Below are 27765 nucleotides of genomic sequence, written 5' to 3'. Positions count from 1 at the left end.
TATAATTGATATTATAATTTGGTGTTGTTTCGGATGTAGTTTTCGGAACAGAATCGTCTTAGTAACATAATATGAAATAAGTTATTTTACTTTTAATTATTTTATTTCCAATAAATGACGCTTAGGTCGTTGAACATCCAAAAGAATACTGCGTACGTGTAACGCAATTACAGCAAGCGTCACTTCCACTGTGACGTCATTTCACGTCGTTGCTAGTGCATTGAACAACACAGACACAAACTGCACAAATATGGGAAAGTCAGGATGTTTACCGCCCGGCAGCTGTCGGTGGCTCGTGCAATTTAAGAAGTCGATGAATGCCAGGGTAATGTCTTAACAAATTGACTCGCTTTTTGCTATCAGATTATTTTTTTAAGACTATAAATGGTTAAAACCGACCTTTTGCTGTTTCATAATACAAGGTTGTGTTCATATATTAAACAAATATCGAGGATGCCAAGGGTTTGCTCGAAACTATAGACTGTATGCCTTGTTACTTTGTATTTTGTATCAAGTCTTACAAAGGCTTGTGAATATCTTTATTTGTTTGAAACCGCAAGATGTTATTGATAATGTGAAATGTTTCAAAGCAACTCAAAATTGAATTACTGAATATTTGTATTATGAATGTTACCACCGCTTTGTTGTCGGTTTTCCTTCATGCTCGAAAAAGTTAATTTCCTTTAGTTTTGTGACTGAATGAATTAAACTGAGGAACCGGATTATGTGTGGAAAATTGAATAAATATGCCGATTAATAGCGTAATTGCAATTTGCTGTGGGTTTCTTGAGCTCTTAGGAATTTGGTAAAAACAGTCCATGAAACTGGTAGATCTCGGGTCCAATCTCTAATCTGAAGGCGTTGTGAAGATCTTTCCAAACACTTTATACTGGTTCTTGTCAGGAGAAGAACGCTGGGGTGCCATTATTGGCCCAGGATTTTGAAGCAATCTAACTAACTATATGTAATGACATTGAGCACCAAAATACTCCGTTGCATGATAGAAAACAGTAGCTTTTAAGAAATATACGCGATTTTTCGATGTACTCCAAATGCTCTCGCGTGCATAGAAACTATGCATTATTTTACCGATTAAATCACTTTTCGGTCATATCCGCGAATATGAGTCATATACGTATTTTAGACGGACCGCTTTTTACCCGGGATACTCGTGATACCTTCCCGAATGGGAGACAACTTCTTAATTACGAAAAGACAGAATACGTAGTGGGTGTCATCTCTAACATATCTTTTTTCGAACAGCTGTCCGTTTATTTGGATACAAACAATAACTGGCGACGGGATCGGATAAACCATGAGCAATGGCTTGAGACTGCTGGAGGTCACAGTAAAAAGACCGAAGTATGGATCGTTGAAATGTCACCCCTTCCACTGCTGTAAATACATAGATAAGTGATAATATATCTTTTTGAAATTGACGTAAGACAGGTATGATAAAAGAGATAATTGTGATGTGCGATTGTCGTTGAGTTCCTATGGTAAGCAGTACTGCGGTTGGTGCGCAGAAAGACAACACTGTCCATTATACTTGATTTCTAGAGCTAGGACGTTTTAATGTTTTTGACGCTCTGTCTGTTTGTCTGTCTGCTCAAACTCTGGCAAGGCTCCTCAGTTTTATTGCGAGGGACACACTTTTCTACCCGCTAGCGTAAACACTGACGTGGGTCGCCGGTGCTGGTACAGCGAGTCCGAGTCGTCCGAGTAAGCGTAAGCAGTGTTAAAACGCCTTAGCTCTAAAAATCAAGTCTACTCGATGGCGTTTTCGTTCTGTTATCCAGCAGCAATACGGTTACTTAAGGCAGTGACTAAGGTCTTACATCATATTATCCCTTTTTTTCATTGCTGTTTAACGTTAACTCTTTTTCTTGCAAATGGACGTATTCTTATTTACCTACCGGTATATATGCTAATACGTGTTTATTTTTATTTATCTGTTATCGTCCCTTAATATTTTCTTCGTTGGTTTAAATGATACTAAACTGTATATTTTCAATAAAGAAGTGTTTAATTTATTTTCATTTAAGTTACTAGTTCGTGTCAGATGGGACTCTATCACGATCCGGTTCCACTGCTGGAGAAGGATGGCGCAACGTTTACGGATGCCATGACAATTCTTCAATTTAGCCGGTGGTGGTGGTGCTGGTGGTGATGATGGTGGTGGTGATGGTTGTGGTGGTGGTGGTGATGATGGTGATGTTGATGGTGGTGTTGATATTGGTGGTGATGGTGGTGTGGTTTGGTGACGGTGGTTGTGATGGTGATGCTGATGGTGGTGGTGTTAGTTATAATGATGTTGATGGTAGTGGCGATGGTGGTAGTGGTTGTGGAAATGATGATGTTGCTGGTGTTGATGGTTATGGTGTTGGTGATGATGGTGTTGGTGAAGGTGTTGGTGAAGGTGATGGTTGTGGTGGTGATGGTGATGATGGTGTTTGTAATGATAAACGGGAGATCAGCATGCACTAGGTCGCTTCCGGGGGATAACTTTTGATATCCGAAAGGGTTCCTTAAAAGTTCATTCAACTCGCCGTGGATATAGCGCACACTATGCTAATATGCTAAATTATAGGCTGTACGTACGTCCCCCCCCCCCCCCAACGCCATCGCTCATTAAAAATCCAGAGAATAAACTATGCCTTCCCGACAAGCAGCCGACGGGAAATCAGCGTGCACTAGGTCGCTTCCATGGGATAACTCTTTATTTGTCCGAAACGGGCCCTTAAAGGTCCATATCCACTCGCCGTATATATTGCGCGTAAAATGCTTAATAGTCTGTTTGTACGTCCCCCTGAAGCCCACCTTAAATAAAACCCCGGGTCGAAACTAGGTCAGCCCGGCAGGCACTCAACTGGTTATCAGCGTGCACTAGGTCACTTGCGTTGATAACTCGTGGTCGTCCGAAAGGGGCCCTTAAAGGTGCATACCCATTCGCCGTAGATATAGCGCATAATATGCTAAATAGACTGTATATACGTCCCCTATCACCGACCCTTATTAAAACCCGGGCTGATATAAGGTCAGTCCGACAGATCTGCATACACTAGGTCATACCGGGGGAAAACTCTTGTTTGTCCGAAAACGCTCTATAGGCTGTATGTACGTCCACCTGACGCAGACCCTTATTAAAAACCCGAGCCGAAACTAGGTCAGCCCAACACGCAGCCGACGGGAGATGCTTGCAAGAGGTCGCTACCGGGAGATAACTCTTGTGTGTTCGAAGGGGTCCCTTAAAAGTGCATACCCACTCGCCTTGGATAAAGCGCATAATACAATAAATAAGCTGCATGAACGTCCCTCTGACGCCGACCCTAGATAATCCCCCGATCCAAAAGTAGGTAATTCTGACAGGCAACCGACGCGAGATCAGCGCGCACTAGGTCGATTCGAGGGGATAACTATTGTTTGTGATGGCCTGCTAAATAGGCTAAAACTTAATAATATGATGAATGGTTCAACCTATGCAATAAGATTGCTAAAAAGCTTAAATAGACTGCATAGGCTGATTAGGTTTCTAAATAGCCTTAATAGGGTGTTTGTTTCAACTTATTTAATAAACTTGATTAAAGGGTGCTTAATACAGCATATAACTCGAACCCACAACCGCCGGCTCTACCAACTGAGACACCTGGCGGCTGGTTCTTGCCCGAGTACTCCCTCTAATCTTTAAGGCCGACCTCCTGATGAAAAGTGCGTACAGTGCGAGGCTTCACCCACTACCGTTTTATAAACCGCATAGACCAAGATAATTGAATTTAATATAATTATCAATTATTTCCACAAAAGGATTTTATGTGGTGGAAAATTTACACGTATTTCCATTTTTAAATAGTCCTCTTTCTAACACGATTATTAATAATTTTTAATAAATAGTTTGACAACAAACGTGGAGTGCTTGAAGATGTTGAATATTGATTTTTACATTAAAAGTTTATACGTGATGATTACAAAATAAACGATGTGGTTTGGGTTACAGTTACGTCTTAGTATAGTATGATTAATGGGTGATTCGTTTGGCCTTTTTATGTTTATATTTTCTATATTTAATGTCAACCATTTACGCATCCTAATAAATAAAATAAAATCCGAATTCTCATGCGTTCTAAATTAAGCAACAATGGTTACAGTTCGTGTTCTATTAAGAAATTCAATAAAAAGCTGCGTGTTTCACTATTCAAACCGACCGACCCTTTTTGTATGCAAGAACAAATGATAAAATAACGGTTCATTTAAATTCTGTGGAAAATTGCCACATCATTTGCGATTTATATGACTAAACTATATGAGCAAAAAACTATCTGCTTACAAAAATAATATCAGTTTTGATTGTTTGTAAAAACAGTACCTATGTGAGCCTTTTTAAATGTCACTTTTCTTTTTAATTAATATATCAGGACAAAACGGAAAACTCTGGGACCTTGTATTGTGAAACTGTAACCCCATGCCAATATATCTTTTACTGCTCAATTTCATAGTCGCGTTAGTTTCATATTGACCATACTATCTCTTCTAAACAACTTTCCACATATGTTGAGTAAAGCATTAAAGCATTTGCTGTGTCAGGCAGCGATTACGTACCAGATAAAGGTAGAAAAAACACGTCTGTTGTGATAAAAGAATGTACAATATCCATATCAACAATAAGCACATAATTGATATCACCCGCCGAATTAAAAAAAATCCTTTAGTTTCAATCAATTAGAAGGCTATCTATAACTCTAAACTGACAATCATTCTAACGAATCTTGTCTAAGAAACACCAAAATATGATAATACACATTTTATTTGTATTGTATTTAATTCTATACAACAGCTTCGTGCAGACAAAATTCTTCAATAGCAATGAAATAATGGGCCTAAACTTTATAGGTGATCCCCACAAAACATGCTAGTGCATTACCACAGTATGATTATACATTTCTTTAATCACATTTGATACAGTAGTTGTTCATTAACAGTTTCGGAGAGACAAATTTACTCAATTTAAATAAATAACAGGGTCATAACTCTGGACTTACCTAGTCAATCCAATAACAGGGTTATAACTCTGGACTTACCTAGTCAATCCAATAACAGGGTCATAACTCTGGACTTACCTTGTCAATCCAATAACAGGGTCATAACTCTGGACTTACCTAGTCAATCCAATAACAGGGTCATAACTCTGGACTTACCTAGTCAATCCAATAACAGGGTCATAACTCTGGACTTACCTAGTCAATCCAATAACAGGGTTATAACTCTGGACTTACCTAGTCAATCCAATAACAGGGTCATAACTCTGGACTTACCTAGTCAATCCAGACGAATCTCCAACGTGTACTAACACAGTATGAACATCGACATTTATTTAATTTTCATGACATTTTATACAATGGTTACCAAAAAAAAGCTCCGGACGTACAAAACGTCTCAATTTCAATCAATTAAGGCGCCATAACTCTGAGGTAACAAAGTCCATTCCGACAGAATATACACTTGAACCACCGCAGTATGATGATAAACATATATTTTTTTAAGTTTCGTTGTATTATATTCAATAGTTACTGAGAAACAGCTCCGGGTGGACAAAATTCCTTAATTACTGAGTAACATGTACATACACGCACAATTCCTTAATTTCAATTTAGGGGGCATAACTCTAGAGCTACCAAGTTGATCCCGACTGACTGTAAACGTGCACCACCGCACACTGATCCTACACATATATTGATGAGTTTCATGAAAATCGATGCAAAAGTTAATTAGAAACAGCTCCGGGCATACACAATTCATGAATTTCATTCAATTAATGGGACATAACTTGGAGTTACCGATCTCGAAAGAATCCGCAGTATAATTATACGAATTTATTTTAAGTTTCATGACATTCCATGAAATAGTTACCGAGAAACAGCTCCGGAAACATACGTGCGACGGACGGAAAGACGGACAACGCTAAAACAATAACCCTTCGCCTTCGGCGGGGGATAAAAACTCACCGGAAATAGACAAAAGTATAAAACGTTTCTAGCGCTTTCTCGGTATTTTTAGAAAACAGCGTATCGCCTACAGAAAGTAACTTTAATTATCTCATTCGAGTACATAAGCCTAGATAACCGAGCAGTTGCGGCATTAAGAGCTAAAGCCCTTTAGTTCCATGTTTCAGGTCCCAGTAAGTTAGGTTTATTTAAGTGTTTTCTTTTTGGGGGTAAATACTTTTGTGTTTGTTAATCCATATGCTTTAATTTTGCGGTTAAATTAGAAACACATTTTTTTTTCAAACTTTTACACAAATGTGAACAAATCTCTTTAAATCTACACAACATCATTGTAAGTTTATAGTTTATTTACCAGAATATTTAGTAGAAGAAAAGCGCATTTGCAAGCCAGTTTAATACATGTTACATAGGAAGTCAATCCTGAAATATGCCAATATATTTACAATATAAATATCTAAAGAAACCTCCGTTCCAGAAAAATCGTAGTGTACTCCATCTACGGTAATATTTTCTAATATAAAGAAGACGTAATGCTCGGAAACTAGTAAAATGACAAAGGGGCACACACACTGGAAGTTATCATTTACCATATAAAACAGTTCAATGGTTGAACAACAACAAAAAAACACTGCGTAGAGTATATGCAATCATAAAAAAAAATAATTATAATAACTATAACTTCAATTAAAGTCAATTTTCATATTTATATGTGATTTATTAGCTGTACTTAAAATAACACATATCTTATCATAACACAACTTTGTAAGAACAAAACATTGTATTGGTTTACTGCAGACACGTACATGCATAAAAATGTTGCGATATATGATTGCCCAGTGCATGTATTGAGCCACAATTTTTATTCATTATGCATATTACCAAAAAATTAAACAATGGCGAGCAAGGAAAGTCGGTAGATCTCTAATTACTTTATTTATGAAAAACAACAGCAACGTATGTAATGATTGACAAATTTCATGTGTAAAAGCCACGACAAGTTATATATTTTACCATCATTATAATTATCCTGAAATAAATATACTCTTATTTTCCGTTAGTGGTCCATCTTGGATCGGGGCGTGATATTGACCGATGGGCCTCCTTGACTTGCACTTTGAAATTTTTACTATAACACCGGTCGACATGCGACACTTGCGCGATATTTGCTCGATATTGTGTCGAGTGTCATATCGTGCGTCGCGCGTCATATCGTGCGTTGCTCAAAGGTCGAGTGTCGCGCTCGAAGTTCGACACACGACAATTGAAGTCGACATGCGACAATTGAAGTCGACATGCAAAGTGACACGCGACATTCATCGCGACGCACGATATGACAGTCGACAATTCTTTAGACAGTCGAGATTTTCTGCAATATTTTTTTTCTAGAACCCGGCGCGAAATGCGACACTCAAATCTTGATTGTCGCATGTCGACTTCAAATGTCGAGTTTTATCTCGTGGCTGACGTGCATTTAATTATTAGTATTAAACAGTGTAGAGCACAGCGCATATGAAACCAACGTGCAACCAGAGCTTTAAACCAGTGAAGCAAAACCAAATGCAGTAGCAATAATTTGGAATATACTACAATAATGTTCACTTTAGGATTTCGAAGTAGTCCTGTTCGACTGTGTGACTTCTTCCTACTACATTGTCACCAAGAAACATGGTTTTCTTTGTTAACGTGACTGTGTGTACTTGGTACAACGTTTTTAATTCCGATGGCACTACTGCTATCTCCTCGTCGTCCGAAGATATTTCAATCACGGAAGAGGGAGGCGATGGACAAACAATGTCAAAGTCTTGCACATCTTCGTCGCCTGAAATATTTTCCAAATAATCCTCGTAGGTAGACGCATCACTATCGCCGGTATCGTCGTCGTAATCGGAATCGTCGTCGCCGACCCCGTCACCAACCATGGCATCGTCGTTGCACGCGGATACGTCGCCGGCAGAGACAAGAGCGTCACCATCGCCGACACACGCGGATATAATGACCATCGATCGATGTTGGACCTGCTTGTTTGCGCCATATGTTCGTGTAATAATGTTTGCACACAACATAATAATCGATTATTTATAAAGAATGGGAGGGTCGCAAATATTGACATGCTGTGCAATGTTATATTAAGCTGAGTTTGATTTTAATGGTCTGTCATTAATTACGACTGTGAACAATTAAAAAAACAATAAAGTTTTTGTAGACTTTCAGCGCATTTGTTAACCAAAATAATAAATAGAACACCGTGTGTAATTGGTAAAATAGAGCCCCGAAACGTCACATGTAAAATGTTTAGCGTATGCTCTGATATACAAATTTTACTTTGAAGTAAAAATTTGAACAAAAACCGAACGTGTACACGTTACGAAAGCGTGCATTATGACGTTTACGCCGCACGACGCAGCTCGATATCCATGCCGACAAACTCCGGAGGTTTCGAACTTCATTTATTATTGGTCAATATTATAATTGTCTTAAACACATTTATTCGTTATGTTTTAGGCAAAAATCGACCTTTAACGGACCTTGTTTGGAGATGACAATGAAAAAAATACCTTGGGCCTGATATAATTGATATTATAATTTGGTGTTGTTTCGGATGTAGTTTTCGGAACAGAATCGTCTTAGTAACATAATATGAAATAAGTTATTTTACTTTTAATTATTTTATTTCCAATAAATGACGCTTAGGTCGTTTTTATTATCCAAAAGAATACTTGCGTACGTGTAACGCAATTACAGCAAGCGTCACTTCCACTGTGACGTCATTTCACGTCGTTGCTAGTGCATTGAACAACACAGACACAAACTGCACAAATATGGGAAAGTCAGGATGTTTACCGCCCGGCAGCTGTCGGTGGCTCGTGCAATTTAAGAAGTCGATGAATGCCAGGGTAATGTCTTAACAAATTGACTCGCTTTTTGCTATCAGATTATTTTTTTAAGACTATAAATGGTTAAAACCGACCTTTTGCTGTTTCATAATACAAGGTTGTGTTCATATATTAAACAAATATCGAGGATGCCAAGGGTTTGCTCGAAACTATAGACTGTATGCCTTGTTACTTTGTATTTTGTATCAAGTCTTACAAAGGCTTGTGAATATCTTTATTTGTTTGAAACCGCAAGATGTTATTGATAATGTGAAATGTTTCAAAGCAACTCAAAATTGAATTACTGAATATTTGTATTATGAATGTTACCACCGCTTTGTTGTCGGTTTTCCTTCATGCTCGAAAAAGTTAATTTCCTTTAGTTTTGTGACTGAATGAATTAAACTGAGGAACCGGATTATGTGTGGAAAATTGAATAAATATGCCGATAAAAATGTGAATTAATAGCGTAATTGCAATTTGCTGTGGGTTTCTTGAGCTCTTAGGAATTTGGTAAAAACAGTCCATGAAACTGGTAGATCTCGGGTCCAATCTCTAATCTGAAGGCGTTGTGAAGATCTTTCCAAACACTTTATACTGGTTCTTGTCAGGAGAAGAACGCTGGGGTGCCATTATTGGCCCAGGATTTTGAAGCAATCTAACTAACTATATGTAATGACATTGAGCACCAAAATACTCCGTTGCATGATAGAAAACAGTAGCTTTTAAGAAATATACGCGATTTTTCGATGTACTCCAAATGCTCTCGCGTGCATAGAAACTATGCATTATTTTACCGATTAAATCACCATCTTTTGCTACAAACAAATAAATGTAAATCGCTCCGGGAAAACAGTTCTAATGCATTTGCGTAGTGTCGTCCCAGAATAGCATGTGCATTCCGTACAGTCAGATCAGGGACGACAATTTCCGCTTTTCTTGTGTTTGTCTTAAAGGAAGTCTCTTCTTAGCGAAGATCCAAATTCGATGGAAAGTGACGTACCTGATTATCCTGTGTGTACTGCGCAGGCTATTCTGGGACGACACTTCACGCACATTCATTAGACCCCGATGATCCAGAAAGAGGCAGAATTTTAATTAAGTGTATAAGAAGCTTATCAGAATCAGTTTCTGCTTTCTTTTCCGAAGAAGTAGCGCTCGTTGCATGCACTGCCCGATCGCGACCTGCCGTGTTCGGTTACATATGACGATATTTAAACAAAACATGTGCGTTCCCGGAATTCGACTTGATGTTCATTTGTATTTTTATTATAAACGATGTTAAGATGAATATATACTTTAAATTTACAACATACCATCAGGTGGCGAAATTCAAAAATGACTTCAAGCGGAAGTTTTTCCGTGACAACAAGCATCTGGGAGACCTGCGTGCCGACCAACTTCACAATGAGACAGGAACCAGAGATATGGAAATCACGAAAAAGACGACCAAGCCTGCAGCGGACAGCACTGTCCCTAAAGAGAAGGTCGTCAAGAAATCATCTTACGGTTATCAACCCTCCTTGTATGCTGAAGAAGCAAGTTCCAAGATTCAACGGACTCAAGTTGTAAAGAATTCAAACGACAGAAACAACCGGAACTCTTCGCCGAATTGTCGCGGTAAGAATTGCGTTTAAGAATTCTAAATAGATTTTGGATCGAATATTAATATTAAGAGTACCTTCTTGCTATTTTTTTTGGGTTCACAACAGGTAAGTTTTGCATTATGACTTACATTATACAAAAATTATTTTCCTCTAGAGTCATGCCAGGTCACAATAAAAGCTGTTGTTCAAGAACCCACTCAAACCCGTTCCATGGAAGAAGAACTAGGTATTTATAACTTCATTTATAAATAATAATAATAATAATAATAATAATAATAATAATAATAATAATAATAATAAATAATAATAATAATAACATTTTTTTTTTATTATTGTTTACATTATTAATTTTTGAGTAACTATTATCATAATTGTTTTTTGTGTAATTGTTATAATTATTATTAGTAGTAGTAGTTGTAGTATTAGTATTATGATTATTATTATTATTATTATTATTATTATTATTATTATTATTGTCGTTCTCGGCGTAGTTCTTGTAAATTATCGACGATAACATCTATTGTATAATCAAATCATATACATTATGTTTCTTGTAACTTCTTTTATAATTAAATCGTCCTATTTTTCAATTAGACGAATTCGTGACTACAGTCATCCGCAACTCTGTGGCACATCTGATAAAGGAAGCCAGCGTTACGTACCTAATGAAAGAGTCAGCGGAGGACTTGCTGAAGAGACACGACAGCAATGTGGAAACAACCGGCGAACACGTTATCAAGGATACCGACACCACCAACCAACACGTGGTCATTGATACCGACACCACCAACGAATGCGTGATCATTGTTACCGACACCACCAAGGAACAGGTTGTCATTGAAACCGACACCACAAACGAATGCGTGATCATCGATACCGACACCACCAACAAACACGTGGTCATTGATACCGAATCCACCAAGGAACAGGTTGTCATTGATACCGACACCACCAACGAACGCGTGGTTATTGATACCGACACCGCCAACGAACGCGTGGTTATTGAAACCGACACCACCAACGAACGCGTGGTTATTGATACCGACACCGCCAACGAACGCGTGGTTATTGAAACCGACACCACCAACGAACGCGTGGTCATTGATACCGACACCACCAACGAATGCTTGATCATTGATACCGACACCACCAAGGAACAGGTTGTCATTAATACCGACACCACCAACGAACACGTGATCATTGATACCGACCCCACCAAGGAACAGGTTGTCATTGATACCGACACCACCAACGAATGCGTGATCATTGATACTTACACCACCAAGGAACAGGTTGTCATTGATACCGACACCACCAACGAACGCGTGGTCATTGATACCGACACCACCAACGAACGCGTTGTCATTGATACCGACATCATCAAAGAATCCAACGCCATGAACGTCATCAAGGCGTCATCCGAGATCGTCCTGAAGGAACAGGGCGACAATTTTGACATTACCTTCGAACAGTTTGTCAAGGAAACCGACAACGTGTCCGTATCATCAAGCGTGTTAAGCGGTAAGATTTTTTTGCATAATTATGTGATGAAATTATTGATGGTAAACATACTGTTGTGTTACTTTAAACAAAGGAACCATTTTACATAAAAAATCGAAAACTAAACATTAGTTCATGAGTTCTTCGTATCTTTCCTGCAAAGGCAAATAAAATTGACAAACATTTTTTATTATTTCTACACATATATGGTATTTTTATCCACCTATTTTTATGGAAGTTATATCAGAAATATGCATAAGTGAATGTTATTTTATAGATGTGCTTGATCGCATCGAAGTTCAGGCCCTTGTCCGAAAACTTCAAGCTCTTTGCACAACTTGGAGCACTAGTCCTCCGTGTCTTAGAAAGGAGCCTCGGTTTGGAAAAACTAGGCTTAATGCGAGTACGTAAAGTGTTGTCCCAGTTTAGCCTGTGTGTACTGCACTGGCTAATCTGGGACGTAACTCTCGCCTGAACTGGGTTTTCGCTAAGAATATACTTCTTTGAACGTAAAATTCCATGATAGCGAAACGCGCCGTCCCTGATTTGTCAATGCGGAATGCACTGGCAAAACCGGGACGACAATTTACGCAAATGCATTAAGCCCAGTTTTCGAAGAACTCGACACGGAAGGATCTAGAAACCCATAAGTGGGAATCGCATCCACGATTACACGGTCGGGAGGTGTACACAACTTTACCATGCCAAACTTCATCGACTTAAAATGTTGACATTGTTTTGAACCAATTTTCAGCTTTTGCCGAGAGCGCAGTGAAGGCCAGTCTGTTTGAGATGGATGTCGTTGACAACGTTAACCACTCCGCGAGGGTCCCAACGCCCGCCGTCAAGGCTCGCAGATCACCAAGGACAGTGAAGGAATTCTTAGGTACGCGTGGTTCATTCGAAATGAGTAGTCATGTACAATTAATGCGTGAAGCATTAAAAAAATAATAAAAACAATTCTAAAGTACTTTTGTTTTTCATCTGTTTCATGTCATTATTTTTTTATTTATATTGCGGAATATGTTTAAGAATTTTAGTATAATGTGCTTTTCATTTAAAACTAAAAATTATACTATTATGACTGCTTGGGCGTGGAAATGCGAATATATTTAACAATGGTCTGTATTAATGTGTCCGTATATGAATTTCAGAGATGATTGGAGTACCAGATTGCCGGGACAGCTCCAGCCTTCACCTTCCCGACGTCGACATTTAGACATTTAAATTAAGCCCCAGTCTCATATAAGCACGGTTGGCTACGGCAGTTCCGGATCATAACGAATACACCCCGATCAAGATCCGGGATGATCCGTGGACTGGTTGGTTTCTAAGCGTCAAAGGTTTTACCAAGATCATAACGTCGGTGACAACACGGCACGCAAACCGGCCAAACGTACCAACACGGACAAACCCGGCAGCATAACGCAATCAACACGGAACACACAGAACTACACGGCAGAAACACTTACCATCAGGTTGGTTTTCGGTGAATCCATAGACTTACAATCAGATCTCGAAAGTGTAAACTCGAAAGTTTGTATTTCGATGTGACTCGTAATTGAACAATATTATCAGTTTGTTATCATCACACAGCACAAAATCTTGCACATATAAGTATCATATCATGTCTTAAATTTCGGACACGGACCCGGCGTCTTAGCTGAAGTAGGCCCGACGATATTCGCGTTGGTTATTTGTTTCCTTTTTGAAGGAAGATAGATAGTTCGAAGATAGATCCGACAACACATCTATGAGCGGGTTGTCATTTCGCCATTGCCCTGGTTTGATGTGATAATATTCCAACTCGTCAGCAGCACTCGCATTTTTATGCCCATAACGAAATGAAGATTCAGGATCAGGCAGGCAGGCACACCATTCCCTTGATTATGGTTTTCTGCTCTTGAACACTTGAAAACCCCGGGCTGAATTATCGCTACCTACTTCCAGCAAAATGAATCTGAAGCAGGTTTCGACCAATGTTATATGAATTATGGAATGGTAACCCTTGTAGTATGTGCAAGGATCAATCACGCTTAGGACATTGTTTGCAGATGTGCTTCCCGTCCAAAACAGAAGCACAGTTGTGTAGCTGCTAAGGGTCGACGAACTGATCGGCGATGTTCTCGCATTCATGTTTGCAGGACAGCGAATTAGGTCATCAACAAACTCTATAACTATCGCATCGCAGATCTGATGATGATCTTGGAGTTGGTGTTGTGTGCGAAGCCATACATCAGAATGTGGTAACTGTCCCCCAATGCTAGGCACCGTCATGTTATTGCCAACTTAATTCCAACTGACAGATGCCTCTCGTAGTTTGGCTACTTTTGCTTGGATCTGTCTCCATTTCGAGTCAGAATATGTTGGTACATCTGATAGCCCATGCGGAGGAAACCAAAGAAGTCATTTACGTTTTTCTTTTTCGGTTCCTTCATCAGCTGAGAGTATTGATCCAGGTCTGTTCGTTTGGTAGGCCATTTTCTTACCTAGATGGTCAGAACATTGCTTGCCAGAAGTCCAGACGTGGGTCAATGCGCTCCGTAGATGGACGAACATAAGAAAGAAGACGCCAATGGCTTCATAAATTTCCTGCGCGTGGACTATCAGATATACCAAGACATTCTGACACGCATCGGCGACAGAATCAAGCCGAAAAAGTCCAACTACAAGAAGCCTCTGTCAGCTGGCATTAAGTTTGCAATAACATTACGGTACCTAGCATTGGGGGACAGTTACCACCTTCTGATGTATGACTTCGCACACAACACCAACTCCAAGATCGGCATCCGGTCTGCGATGCGATACTAACAGAGTCTGTTGATGAACTAATTCGCTGTCCTGAAAACATGAATGGGAGAATATCGCCAAGCAGTTCGGCAACCCTTTGCAGCTACACAACTGTGCTTGTGTTTCGGTCAGGAGGCACATCGACATACAGTGTCCTCAGCGTGATTGGTCCTTGCACTACAACTACAAGGGTTTACATTCCATAATCCATATGACCTTGGTCGACACCTGCTACAGATTCATTTGGGTTGCAGTAGGAAGCAATAGATCCGCCTGTCATGCTCAAGTGCTCAACAACAGTGAACTGAAGGAAACCATCGACATAGGCGTGTTGGGCCCACATGATCATTAATCTGTACCTAACGACGACGCATCAATGCCGTTGTTCTTTTCAACAGATGACACTCTGTGTCCTGGCAGGAGGACGTGATGTGAACATTGTGATTGAACAAAATAGTCTATGAAACATGTCATTTTATTCATGAAATTTAAGAAGTTAACATCATTTGATAATAATATTTGACATATTATGGTCTGTGTGATAATAATACAAATGAAATGTTATGTCATATGTCACAAGTGTCATATCGATTTTAAATATTTAAACGTGAAAAAGTAGCATTCAATATTAAGCGTTAGAGATCTGATTGCAAGATGATGGAAATCATCGGAAGTCCGGGATGGTCCGTGTAGATTCCGTGTTTACCCGTGGCACTCGGTGTCTATGCCGTGTTGGTCCGTAATAGAACATACCTCTGCCGGGACAGTCCGTGTTGCCGCTGTGTTTGTTGGGTGTAGCTTCCGTGTTGGTACGGACTGGTCCTTGTGGATCCGGTGTTGTCACCGGGTTGAACGTTTTTGGAAGACCGTAGACGCTAAAAAAGCTACAAAGTCCTGGAATTTTATCGGATCTTTATATCCGGGCGATCAGGGACGATCTGGGACTACCGTAGTCATCTGTGTGTATATGGGACTAGGCTTATATGGGCTTTACAAATTTAGAAAATTTACAAATTTAAATTTAAATTTTTAAATCTTAATTATTAATAAGAAATAAATATTTTTGATTGTATTGTGTTTCTCACGTCTTGATTGACATCAGAGCTATAAGATGGGACGTCAAATGTCTATGAACGACACTCTCGCGGGGTGTATCAGTAAAACGTATCGTAAGCAAACATTCACAGTAAACATGCATGCATCAATTTCAGAGGGGTAATCACGTGACAAACAAGATGGCAAGGCAGGTATTTTTCGTCGTTTTATACTCTTTATTACTTGTATTATTTTTTTAATTCTTCTCACTTTCCAGCCATATTAAAAAGAAAGTGACTGGCTTTTATTTCATAGTAATATTCGCTCTATATCTCGACTTCACTCGCTGCAAACTTGGCTATTATTTCGAGTTTATTTCTATTTAGGTTACTTAGTGCACTTTCCTGACATGGAATAAGTATTGAGATATTTGAAAACGTAAAACGTCTTACGGGCTTCAGATCAAACCTCTATTTTATTGCCAACAAACTAACGCTGGTTTATTGCGCAAGTAAAAGGTCTTCTGAGAACCGTTACCCGCTTGATCGTGCCCGTGACCACTCGAGGCGCATATGTAGCAACCCGGTTCCGTTCCTGTGTTGTCTCACAACGGAAATATAAAAAGTCGCCCTGCTTTACGGCACAGAACATAATCGAGTAATTAAATGGAGCACACCCTTAACAATAGAGTGCAATGATCAAATAAAACGCGAGCAGTAGTACGGATAGAAAGGTGTGTAACTTGTTTGAGAGACCAATTTCAAAGACAGTAAATCGTATAATATTAAGTGGACGATTAATCACTCGCTTGTTGTAGGTAGCAAAGAAGTAACAAAACACTTGGTTGCAGTAATAATGGCCCATTCAACACATGCGAACACTGACACGCATTGTGGATTTTCCTTCACAAGTCCATTTGACTATTCTTACGATACTGAGGATTGAGAAACTTAAAGCCATTAATAAGTAATACAAATACAATAACATCCGAATATTACACATTCCTTCATAGCCCATCCATAATGGCCATTTTAACCAATTCCCCTAAGCACGTGATGAACAATAAACAGATCTTTACCTAGTGCATGATTGGAGAATGAGCAAGTATTCATTATTGAAAGAAACACTCATTGAACTTTGATACAAATTTGCAATGAAAATGAAGGCTTAAGCAAAAGTAAGTCGAAACACGACAGAACAACTTTTTAATTAAGCCATTTCAAACCATTTTGTCGAATTATATGTTATGCTGTTAACATTTATTTCATATTATATTCTGATTGACTTGTGTCTGATATGCTGTATAGTTTCATATAGTTTAAATGTGACCAAGCTTTGTTTACACAGCCAGATGTCTTACAATGTATATTCACTAGTTATTCTGAATTGTGTCTGATTGCTTTTTAAAAATCAGATCCTTATAACACGTTAAATAAAACACTGTATCCAAGGTCCGTGTATACAGGTACAGTCGAAAAGACGGTATAATACACTTACCATTCAAAAGTCCAAGTTAACAAAACCAGTCATGCTCTCAGCACCAGTCCCTCCCCCCCCCCCCGAACCCCCAGCCCATCCTAAACCCCCAGTTTCCTGAATAAATGTTAATGATACCGCTTTCATGCAGTCTGCACTTTCAAACCAATGTCAGACAATCAAACTCTTAAAACCACTGTCTATAACTTTCAAAACCTGTTAAATCCATTTATGCATAGCGTCTAGAAAAACGGCCTTAGCAAACAGCGCAGACCCAGATGAGACGCCGCATTATGCGGCGTCACATCTGGGTCTGCGCTGTTAGCTTAAAGGAATTTCTGTAAGAAATATTCTAAATATAGACATAAATATACTACACATTCCTAATTTTTGAAATAAATTGATCCTATTTAGAAGGATGGGAGAGTCCACTAGGCATAAATGGGTAAAACACAGTCCATACTACCTAAACAAGTTTCGCTGAGCCCATACTTTCAGAACCAGTTTCCAGCAGTTCATGTTTACGAAACAAGTTTTATACATGGATTTGAGTCGTGTTCTGAGAATACTGGGCATAATGCATGTGCGTAAAGTGTCGTTCCAGATTAACCTGTGCAGTCCGCACAGGCTAATCAGTGACGACACTTTCCGCCTAAATTGGATTTTTGCTAAGAAGAGACTTCATTTAAACGAAAATTGTCATAAAAGCAGAAAGTGTTGTCCATGATTAGGCTGTGCGTACTGCACAGGCTAATCTGGGACGACACTTTACGCACATGCATTATGCCCAGTTTTCTCAGAACACGACTCATCTGTTCATTACAAGTCTGCAACATTTTTAACAGTGATGTTAACAAAACTTTCTTATGCAGGAGCTTAGCAAATATGGTATATTTTTTTCTGAATTGCTCCTTCATTCTGATAATCAAAAATGTGTTTGACTCTTTGGTCCAATGAGATTTCCGTGTGTGTATATGACACTTTATCTTTATATGTCTTATGTATGAATGTGTTTTTTTAAACTTTCCGTTAATGCATTATTAATTGGTAATTTATTTGGATTTTATGGATAATAATTATCGGTAATCATATCCGTATTATTGCAATATGTATCATATTTATTGTTATTGAAATAGTTTATATTTTATTTCATTTTTAAATATCATTTCAAAAGTGTATATGCTTTAGTATGCAATTTGCATGAAAATTGTTAGTCTTATATGTCGTCTTAATTCATTAACGTTACTATTATTAAGTATCTTTACTGGACAAAACAGCATTTAAGTTTTCACTGCTGTCCTTTTATGAATATACGTGTATATTACATTATATTTGAGTCGTGTTCTGAGAAAACTGGGCAAAATGCATGTGCGTAAAGTGTCGTCCCAGATTAGCCTGTGCAATCCGCACAGGCTAATCAGTGACGACACTTTCCGCTTTTATGATATTTTTCGTTTTTCTTCTTAGCAAAAATCCAATTAAGGCGGAAAGTGTCGTCCCTGATTAGCCTGTGCGGACTGCACGGGCTAATATGGGACGACACTTTAAGCACATGCATTAAGCCCAGTTTTCTCAGAACGTGGCCCATTTAAATTATTGTAAAAAGCCACCGCGCTTAGGAGCTCGAGTACTACAGTTTCCTGTTTGGTCTAGGAAAAGACAACCCTGGTATGCTTAGAAAAAAAATCGTATTAAGTTGCACCCCTGTAAGACAAACGCATTATAAAAGAGATTGCATGCTGGAGAAATATGTTTTAAAAACAATAATCTTTGCTTTGTAAATATTATGTAAATGGTTTGGGTGGTGTAACGTTACACGAAATTTATTGATGCATATAAATTAGTCTTTTAAAGTTTGATAGTTTATTGACGTAAGCTCCAACTGGTTCTTTAACCCATCTGGACAACAAATTTACAGAAATCAATATGGCAAGACATAGAGCTGTTGTACATAAACATGCATATGACTGTAGAAGCACATGGTTTTAAAACATTTTAAACCACTACCTTTACTTAAATACATAGCAGATGATGAAAATGACGCCTTCACGTGTCTTTAAAGAGTCTATGAAAGGGATAAAATACTTGATCGTGATTTACCGGAAACATGCGCATGTTATAATTCAAATAATAAGCATGACAACTTTGCAACACACGAATATTGTTTAAATCACAATATAAACCTTAACACAATTATGTATATCATTAATTAATTTATTATTATTTACTTGGGTTTGTATTCAGATAAGCAGTTTCTTTACTCAAATGAGTACAATATATAGACGCCTATATTTCTTACTAAATGTTTGTTTTGTGCAATAATTGTGCAAATCTTTCTCTGATAGTACATAGACATGCAGTTATGAACTTTAAAAGATGCAGATGAGTCAAGTTTGGGCGATACTGCGTGTATGTGGTTTCCACCACCATGGTTAACAATGTCAAAGAGGTATTAGCAGACGGAGGAGGTTGTTTTCAGTTTCTTTTGGCGTAATTTATGGTACGTAAGTAATAGCACATAAACAAAACAAAACTTGTGTCTCTAAATGGTTATGATAAATTTAGCAAGTTCTGAAAGAAGAAACAAACGGAATGTTAAGTTTATTGTACAGCATAAGCAAACATAAGTTTTTTTCCACGAACATCTTAAAGAAAGAAAGTATGGCGGTATTAAACACTGTTTCCATGTTGTTTTTATTTACTAAACACAAGCTATCAGTCTTACGTAAGTATCAGTTTGTTAAATGAAAGAAATCTTTCAAATGTCTTTGTTACATATCTTTCTTAACATGCCAGGGGGCAATTTTGCTTGCTTCTATGATATCCGACAAAAGAACACTTTTTTCTCGCGGTTCTTATTAGCTTATACTGTTCAAAACTGTATAGATGTGTTAGTGAACATATTTAATGACCTTTTTTGAAAATTCGAAATTCTGTGAACAAGTCTCTTATAAAGACAAGTTGACATCGCTCTCAGTTTCAATAGTAATTCATTTAAGTTCGAATCTCAATTAAATTCAAAGGCATGCAATTCTGAAATTACAGCATTGTCATAAAGAAATATCTTTGTTCTGATGATGGGCCAAATTTAAGCTTCTTATGTCTAGAAATACGGATGCAAAACGGATGCCATAATGCACTTAAGGAATAAAATAAGCCCCGCCCCCCCCCCCTTCACCGATATAAATTTATTTCTATGGGAACCGTATGTGCAGAAAACGGACTTAAACGTGTGCAATCTATCGAAATAGTTTGAATGGGAATAGACATGGTACATTATAATAGTTAATTTCACAATACCACTTCATTATTTTTATACTGTATTGAAGTTCGGTTATTCAAACTTAAATACAACATTACAGATCAATAATATTTCTATTTGCACCAAAAATAACCCATCTCGCACATTTCAAAAGCAGCAACGAATCAATCATTTGCAATAAAATTGATAACTTTCTGAAGCGGCTTCAACAGTTCCGATTTCGCATATGAACTTAATTGCGTATCGCTTGCATCACTTACGTGTTTTTTAACGTTTCGTGATTTTAGCGTCTGTGAACAAACGCGAAACATATGTTTTATTCGCAGTCTTGTTTGTTCGGTTTTTCATTTGTCCCCAGGAATATCCGTGGCTCTCGGGGAATTAATAATATGCTAGCTGACACATTTTGTACGAAAGTTGCCAACTGCTGTATCCGATTCCGTCAAAACCCGCGATATAACTCTAATAAAACTCCGGTGGCAAAGGTGTTAGACGGTGAAGAAACGTTCATGGACTATAATTATACTTCGCAAGAACGCTAACCGCGTCGAAATGGACCGTCCAATGATAATGATTATCTGACAAGTGATACCAGCCATATGGTTCGCGATGTATTGGTTAACTCTATCCGAATAACGATTATCCGAATACTAGTCGAGGGGAATTGTTCAATATGACAAATGGGCTGCTATTTGACATGTTGTTCGATTGCTACGTACAATTATGGCATTGACATTCAAGAAGAGTAATTGTTCGGTTATTTTTTTCTATAAGTTTAAAATATGAGTTACAATCCGACTTTATGACTTCATCTAACGTTTGCTATCGATTGTATTGGCTCCCTCAAACACGTTATAATTGCCATAATTTTTTTTAATATAGTAGTATTTGATGACTCGTTTAAAATACTAATAAGACTTAAATATTAAACGCTGAAGCCGCTTAAGTTGTATATTTATTTTAAGGTTTATTCTATTCGACCACTCTGTGTTTACTCTATTTGATATAAGTTTTAATCCCTACATTTCGTTCGGTCAACAACTATTGAACTATACGATAAAGCAATTATTCCTATTTGACCTATTGCGCTGAACGTTATCGTTGAATGTTTCCACTTCACCTGCTCATACGTGGCAGCGGAGATGGTTATTTGACATTGACACCTTATTGTCATACAAATTGCTCGGATTTTTTTAAAATTCATTTTGATAAAGGTTAATATCTAAATAACCACAGGAAAAAATTGCACTCTGAAATATGGTGGAAAATGTACACAAATGTGTTTAAATAGACTGGGTGTCACAATTAAATATGTAACTCAACTATAACAACATCATTCCATATTACAAGTATAAACGAAAAATGCAATAGTTACAAAGATATTTTAACACATAATGATATGAAAATGCTTATTTGAACAACTGCCGGTACTATTACGAAGTATCAATATTGAATTATAACATAATATTTTCATAACGATCGAGTCAAAATTACTCTTATTATTAGGAATTTGTTTTTTCGTGTAATTAACTCTTTCATGGCTCTAGATAATGGGAGTGAAAGGGTATTTATGAGACAATTACACTATTGCTGTACATTAAATCTTCGTACGGCGTTGGTGCTCATAAGAAACGTCTCGTCGTGGCGTTTAAAATGGTTGAGGCAAAGTTTATATATGTTTCCAATATCTAAGACACGTCGTTCTTTTCGTGCTCTTCTATCATTCGGGAATCGAACAACTCGTTCCAAGACATTCTCCACATCCCGCATAACAATCCAAGCCATGTTTTCTAAATGATCATCTTGTTGAATCACAATTTAATTTGCAATTACATGTTAAGACATTAACAAATGTTCCGGGGCAGGGGGTGTGTGTTTTGATGAGAACTAAAACTCCGTCAGAAACTTCATATGCCCATTCTTCCGGATGGAGATTACCAGTTGATGTCCAGTTTTGTACCTGGGCACGCTTAGGGTGTGGAATATTGTTGCCGAAGATGTTAGGGGTAAGCTTTGAACTTGAACAACAGTGGTACTTCTCATTACTTGAGAAGCAAACAGTTTAAAACATTCTGCGTTCAGAGTGCTATTTAAATCGTACAAATTCGTTTGAATCTCTTTCGTCTCTGGTGGACCTTGACTTTCCTTCTTCTTTGTGTTGATCACTAGTCTCAAAGCCAGTTTTTGAGAACTGCTGAATTGTATTACAGTGTATTCATTTCGGCGTTTGCTGGCATTGACACAACCCACAACACTCTTTGTTTTTTCTGTCATACCCCGTTAAGCCTCCTGAAGTTTTTAAGGATCTCATTAAACCTGTTCTTATATTAGATATGTTCACAAAACAGCCCAATATCTGTCACTACGTCTAAAGCAATGGAATCCATTTAGAAATTGCTTATATACATCAAGATTTTCCTCTTCCAGTTTCCTCATTTTCTGAAGGTAAATACGTTCCAATTTAAAATAATGATAATTGCCGAGGCTCGAAAATATGGCAACATTTCCATCAGTGTTTTAAATTGACATATCCATTCCCCTGTCTGTTCGGTTCTTATGAATTGTTGCATGATCGAAATCATATCCATGTATTGGACCACAATGCTGATGTCTTTTTGTGCTTCAATTGAATCCCGACAACCATAAAGTTCTCTTGAATCTCTTTAGATATTTGATAATTTGAAGTTTATTATATATTGCAGCGAGATGGTCTAGTATTTCGGCTTTGTGAGACACGCCTGGTAACTCGGAAAGGTGAAAAACTTCTTCATAATTCATTAACTGTTCCTCATCACATCTCTCTGTTTCATCAATCTTTAGTTGGTTTGGGAAGATTGTAATTTCATCATATGACTTTCTCCCTAAAGGTAAGTCTACCCTAAATGATTTTGAAATCAGTAGCGTATGAAGTGCATATTCGACAAGAAAATGTCCCCTGATTGCTCTAGTAACAGCATTTCCAGTCATCATGTGGGTGACAGCATTTCCAGCAGATACAGTTTGTAAAACTTCTTGTAGCCCTGAGCTGGACATTAAATGACCGATACAGCCGAGAAAACCCATCTGGTATGAAATGCTTCCAACCTTAGAACTACACGCTTCTTTTGCTGTTAACGCATTCTATTATGTGTTTTTGCCTTTTGAATAAAGGCTGGTCAAAAGGGAGTACGAGTAACATTGTACCTATGATCTTGATCTGTGACGAAATGTCAAGTAGAATGTACGCATGATACATCACTTGCACCCATGTCAATCATAGGCAGGAAAGTGCAAGCAATAATCATTTTAAATAATGGGTTTATATGCATATTTGCTCTTTGTTATAGCATCAATATTGACTAAGACGGTCAATGACATTGGACGTTTATGTGCGATTTCAAAACACATACACGTTGATAAAGCATGTACTGTAGTGTTTAATCTATGAAAATTAAGAAAATATTCCTCATTTGTCCGTTTTTCTGACATACTTTTGTGAAATTGTCAAAATAATGTATCTCAATATTTGCTCTCAAGTTTAGTTTACATTTGTTGTGCGTGAAACCTGCATCGGAGGTTGAAGAGTACTCTCTACGGTGTGAAAATAAGTGTCATATATTTTTTCCGATTTTCGGTTAATATAAACGCTTAATTTCCTCCTTTAATTCAACGTTATGAAGGTGCATTTTTTATTGTTCCAAGCTATCGTTAGAGACCAATAATAATTCTTTTGCAGTACTTTCACTAGTCAAATAAGGTAAGGCGATGACAAAAGTTAACGCAATATTATTTGTATTTTGAGTAAACGAAATTTAATCGTACAATAAAACGTAATTTTCCTTCAAAAGTTACTCACATATTTCCTAAACATATGGTCCGTAAGAATAGAACCAAGAAGGACACATGTTGAATGAGTTTTTTTCGGATTGCACTAACATTATCTGACAAGAATGATGAATTAGCGCGCTATTGTTAACAAAAATAATAAATATATTATCTTGCAAGATCGTTTTTTTTTGAAAAGCACACCCGTTAATGACAGTTATACATCTCATTTCATACGGTCTTAATGGATTTCAAATAAATTCACGTCTGGCTGATCTCTTGCTCTGTGTAGAAGTCAAACATAGTTTTGCTATTAATTACCAATTTGCAATTGAAGAATTTAATTAAATTATGCAAATACACCTTGTAATTCACCAAGGTACCGCCAGTTTGCGGCGCTCGAACAGACCGGGTTCCGGCCACCCAGCCGCGTTGTTGACAGACATAAATGATGACGGGGCTGCTTGTTCAAATACATTTTTATCTCCATTCTGACATATGAATCGGACGGATGATGAACGTTTTTATGTACGACTTCACATTAAGATTTTAAATACTATAAAATAATTAACTTATGCTAAACGTGTATTTGATTTATGACAGTTTTCGGCAAGGGATAACGGCCGCGTATTGTGCCAGTTTTGGTATGAATATGACACTCGCAGTCGGGAATACCACTGACTTAGCGATGATTGATCCGCGTTTATGCCGTCCCCAGCGGGCGACGTAAGTGTTCCCCTTTGAAATACTGAGAACTTCATAAAGAATAACTGTTGGCCGACAGAAAAAAACGGTTTTGTAATGCATTTCATATTTTTAAACTCAGATTAAATGTATGTTCCTTAATGCTTAAAAGTGTATACATTTTTGTTTTAATTTACACTACCGCTAATAAGGTATATGATGTGTAGAATCCTAAATGTGTTAAAGGATTTTTTTAAGTATTCCTTAGTGCTTAACATTGTTCACATTTGTGTGTCAATTTACACAACCGCGTATACAGTCTTTGATTTGTAGAATCCTAAATGTGTTTAAGAATTTTGTTTGTAAGTACAGTCATTTCGTATAGTATAATGCCAATGCATACTACTGCATTTAGGTTATTCAGGAAACATGAGGTGGTACCGGTTTTGAAAGTCCCAAGAAAGGTGAAAGTGGTCAAATTAAGAAAACACAATTATAACAAATATTGCAACGTATGACTGAGGTTTAAGGTTGTTTTTTTAAATATAATTTAGGCATTAGTCTTTGTTTTGGGGATTTTTTTATTATTGGTAAAGCACCAATGGTTCGTTTACCTTACGGCACCTTTTTATGTCTCCCAGTGTATACTGGGGGGGGGGGCATATTGTTTTTGCCCTGTCTGTGTGTTGGTTTATTGGTTTGTTGGTTTGTTTGCGTCAAACTTTAACATTGGCCATAACTTTTGCAATATTGAAGATAGCAACTTGATATTTGGCATGAATGTGTATCTCACGGAGCTGCACCTTTTGAGAGGTGAAAGGTCAAGGTCACCCTTCAAGGTAAAAGGTCAAATGTATGGTGGGGGTGGACATAGTGTTTCACAAACACATCTTGTTTGTTACTTTAAATGCCTTTTGTTCATTGCGTAATAACTGAATAATCGCAAAACACATGTATACTGGCGTCCGATCAATCAATAAATATAAAACAACCTATAGGACATGTATAAATAAAAAGTATTCATTGAAGAATAGTGCCTGTTTGATTAAAGATTCCAATCTATAAAATAACATGTCCGAATACAACCGTTTAAAAAAAAAAAAAAGCTATTGCGGATATTCCGAAAAAAAATCTGCATTTAATCTCGGTTTCATGTATATCCTGAGGTTACGTAAAAATAGTTATCGACTCGGACTTGAACTTGCAATCCCTAGATCCTTAGTCCATTGGCGACGGGGCCTTTTTTACAGTGCTCGATAACTTTGCAATAATACTTGACTGTTGTTTATAAATGTTTTTGTTGTTCCTTTCGTTACTAACAGAACTAACGATTAATATATTAACCCATTTATGCCTAGTGGACTCTCCCATCCTTCTAAATTGGATCAATTTATTTCAAAAAGTTATGGATGTCAAGTTAAGTTATTTCTATATTTAGAATATTTCTTACAGAAATTCATTTAAGCAAACAGCGCAGACCCTGATTGGACGCCGCATCATGCGGCGTCTCATCTGGGTCTACGCTGTTTGCCAAAGCCTTTTTCTAGACGCTAGGCATAAATGGGTTAAAACATAAATACGGCATCATAGATACAACTATTTTTATCGATAAACCATCAATGGAAACACGGTTTGTTATTCAAGACATAATAACAATTTGGATTGATGTCAGTTGATTTCAGAATAGATTGATGCAATCTCGCTATTGTTCTATATCCTTACTTATCCGCGGCTGAATTACGCGATGACTTAGATTTTATGTTTCCGCTACACACACTCAGTATGTTACAGGAATTCGGATGTGTATGAATGTTTATACTGCGCATGCGCAGAAAATCAATCGTCGACGGGAAATTATTGTACATATTTATTTATTTTGTATTTTGTTTCTCTTAAAATGTTGTCGTTTCTGGTTTAACATTTAATATAATATAAATACAATAAATGAATACAACAACTATGATTTCAAGTACTAGGTCATCCGTAAAATGACTGGATGGGAAAGCATACTTACGCTGCATATTTAATATTCCCACAGTTTTCTTATTGGAAATCACATCATATGGTCGTAAACTTAAACGTTATGCAAGCCAAGATGATTTATTCACAAAAACAAGTAAGAAACGTACAGTAATATTATTAATATGCATGATTTCCGGAAATGAATCTTATAATTATTTTATAAATAAAAAGGAATTACATTTTCCAGTATACGTTGAAATGTTTCTCGGTGAGTGAATATTAAAGTGGAAACGTGATTAACTGGAGCCTTGTAAGTTTTACCCCCCAATGTACTTCAGGTATTTTTATTTAGACACGCCACTGACAAATAAGAAAAGAACTCGCGGCGGACAAGCTTACAAATTGATTAATAAACTTCTGGGTTCTTAAATTTTCATATACAGTCTTTTCAAAATAACACTAAATCGCGTTTTCAGTTTGTGCAAGGAGGATGTACCTTTATACAACACAGCGAAGTGCTTGTTTGTGCCCGGGCCAAAGCTAGACGGTGTTTGGCGCCTTAGTCGGTTAAGGGTTTTGTTCGGAAAACGAATCAAGTAGGTGTGACTTTAATCAAGCGGAATGCTTAAAATGACAAAATATGAGTTTCTCGTTAATGAACGATGAAATAAACCTCTTCAGTGATCTTAATGAAAACACTGTCAGCATTCACGGCAGATCATTTCAACATCAATATTATTTGTTAATAATCCTGCCTTTACACGGCGGGAGGT

At 37.5% G+C, this 27765-nt stretch overlaps 1 protein-coding gene across 5 annotated transcripts; it reads left to right on the top strand.

Moving 5' to 3' along the window:
- The first annotated feature begins 183 nt into the window (after window positions 1-183).
- Window positions 184-13981, top strand: LOC127842668 (uncharacterized). Of its 5 annotated transcripts, none has more exons than XM_052372296.1 (7): window positions 8742-8893; window positions 10195-10492; window positions 10634-10705; window positions 11074-11639; window positions 11706-12000; window positions 12734-12865; window positions 13134-13981. In XM_052372296.1, exons 1-7 carry the CDS (start codon window positions 8819-8821, stop codon window positions 13196-13198), a joined length of 1503 nt encoding a protein of 500 aa, XP_052228256.1. In that variant the 5' UTR covers window positions 8742-8818; the 3' UTR covers window positions 13199-13981. The 5 variants fall into 5 exon arrangements, with proteins under 5 accessions (XP_052228255.1, XP_052228256.1, XP_052228254.1 ...); XM_052372298.1 differs by having other exon boundaries at window positions 8744-8893; window positions 11074-11474; window positions 11772-12000; window positions 13134-13980; XM_052372295.1 differs by lacking the exon at window positions 8742-8893 and adding an exon at window positions 184-325 and having other exon boundaries at window positions 11074-12000.
- The last annotated feature ends 13784 nt before the right edge of the window (window positions 13982-27765 follow it).

The sequence above is a fragment of the Dreissena polymorpha genome, chromosome 8 (genome assembly GCF_020536995.1).
Source record: "Dreissena polymorpha isolate Duluth1 chromosome 8, UMN_Dpol_1.0, whole genome shotgun sequence".
In the NCBI taxonomy this organism is placed as follows: domain Eukaryota; kingdom Metazoa; phylum Mollusca; class Bivalvia; order Myida; family Dreissenidae; genus Dreissena; species Dreissena polymorpha.
The sequence above is the reverse complement of the archived record's forward strand: the minus strand, read 5'-3'. Positions and strand labels throughout refer to the sequence as shown.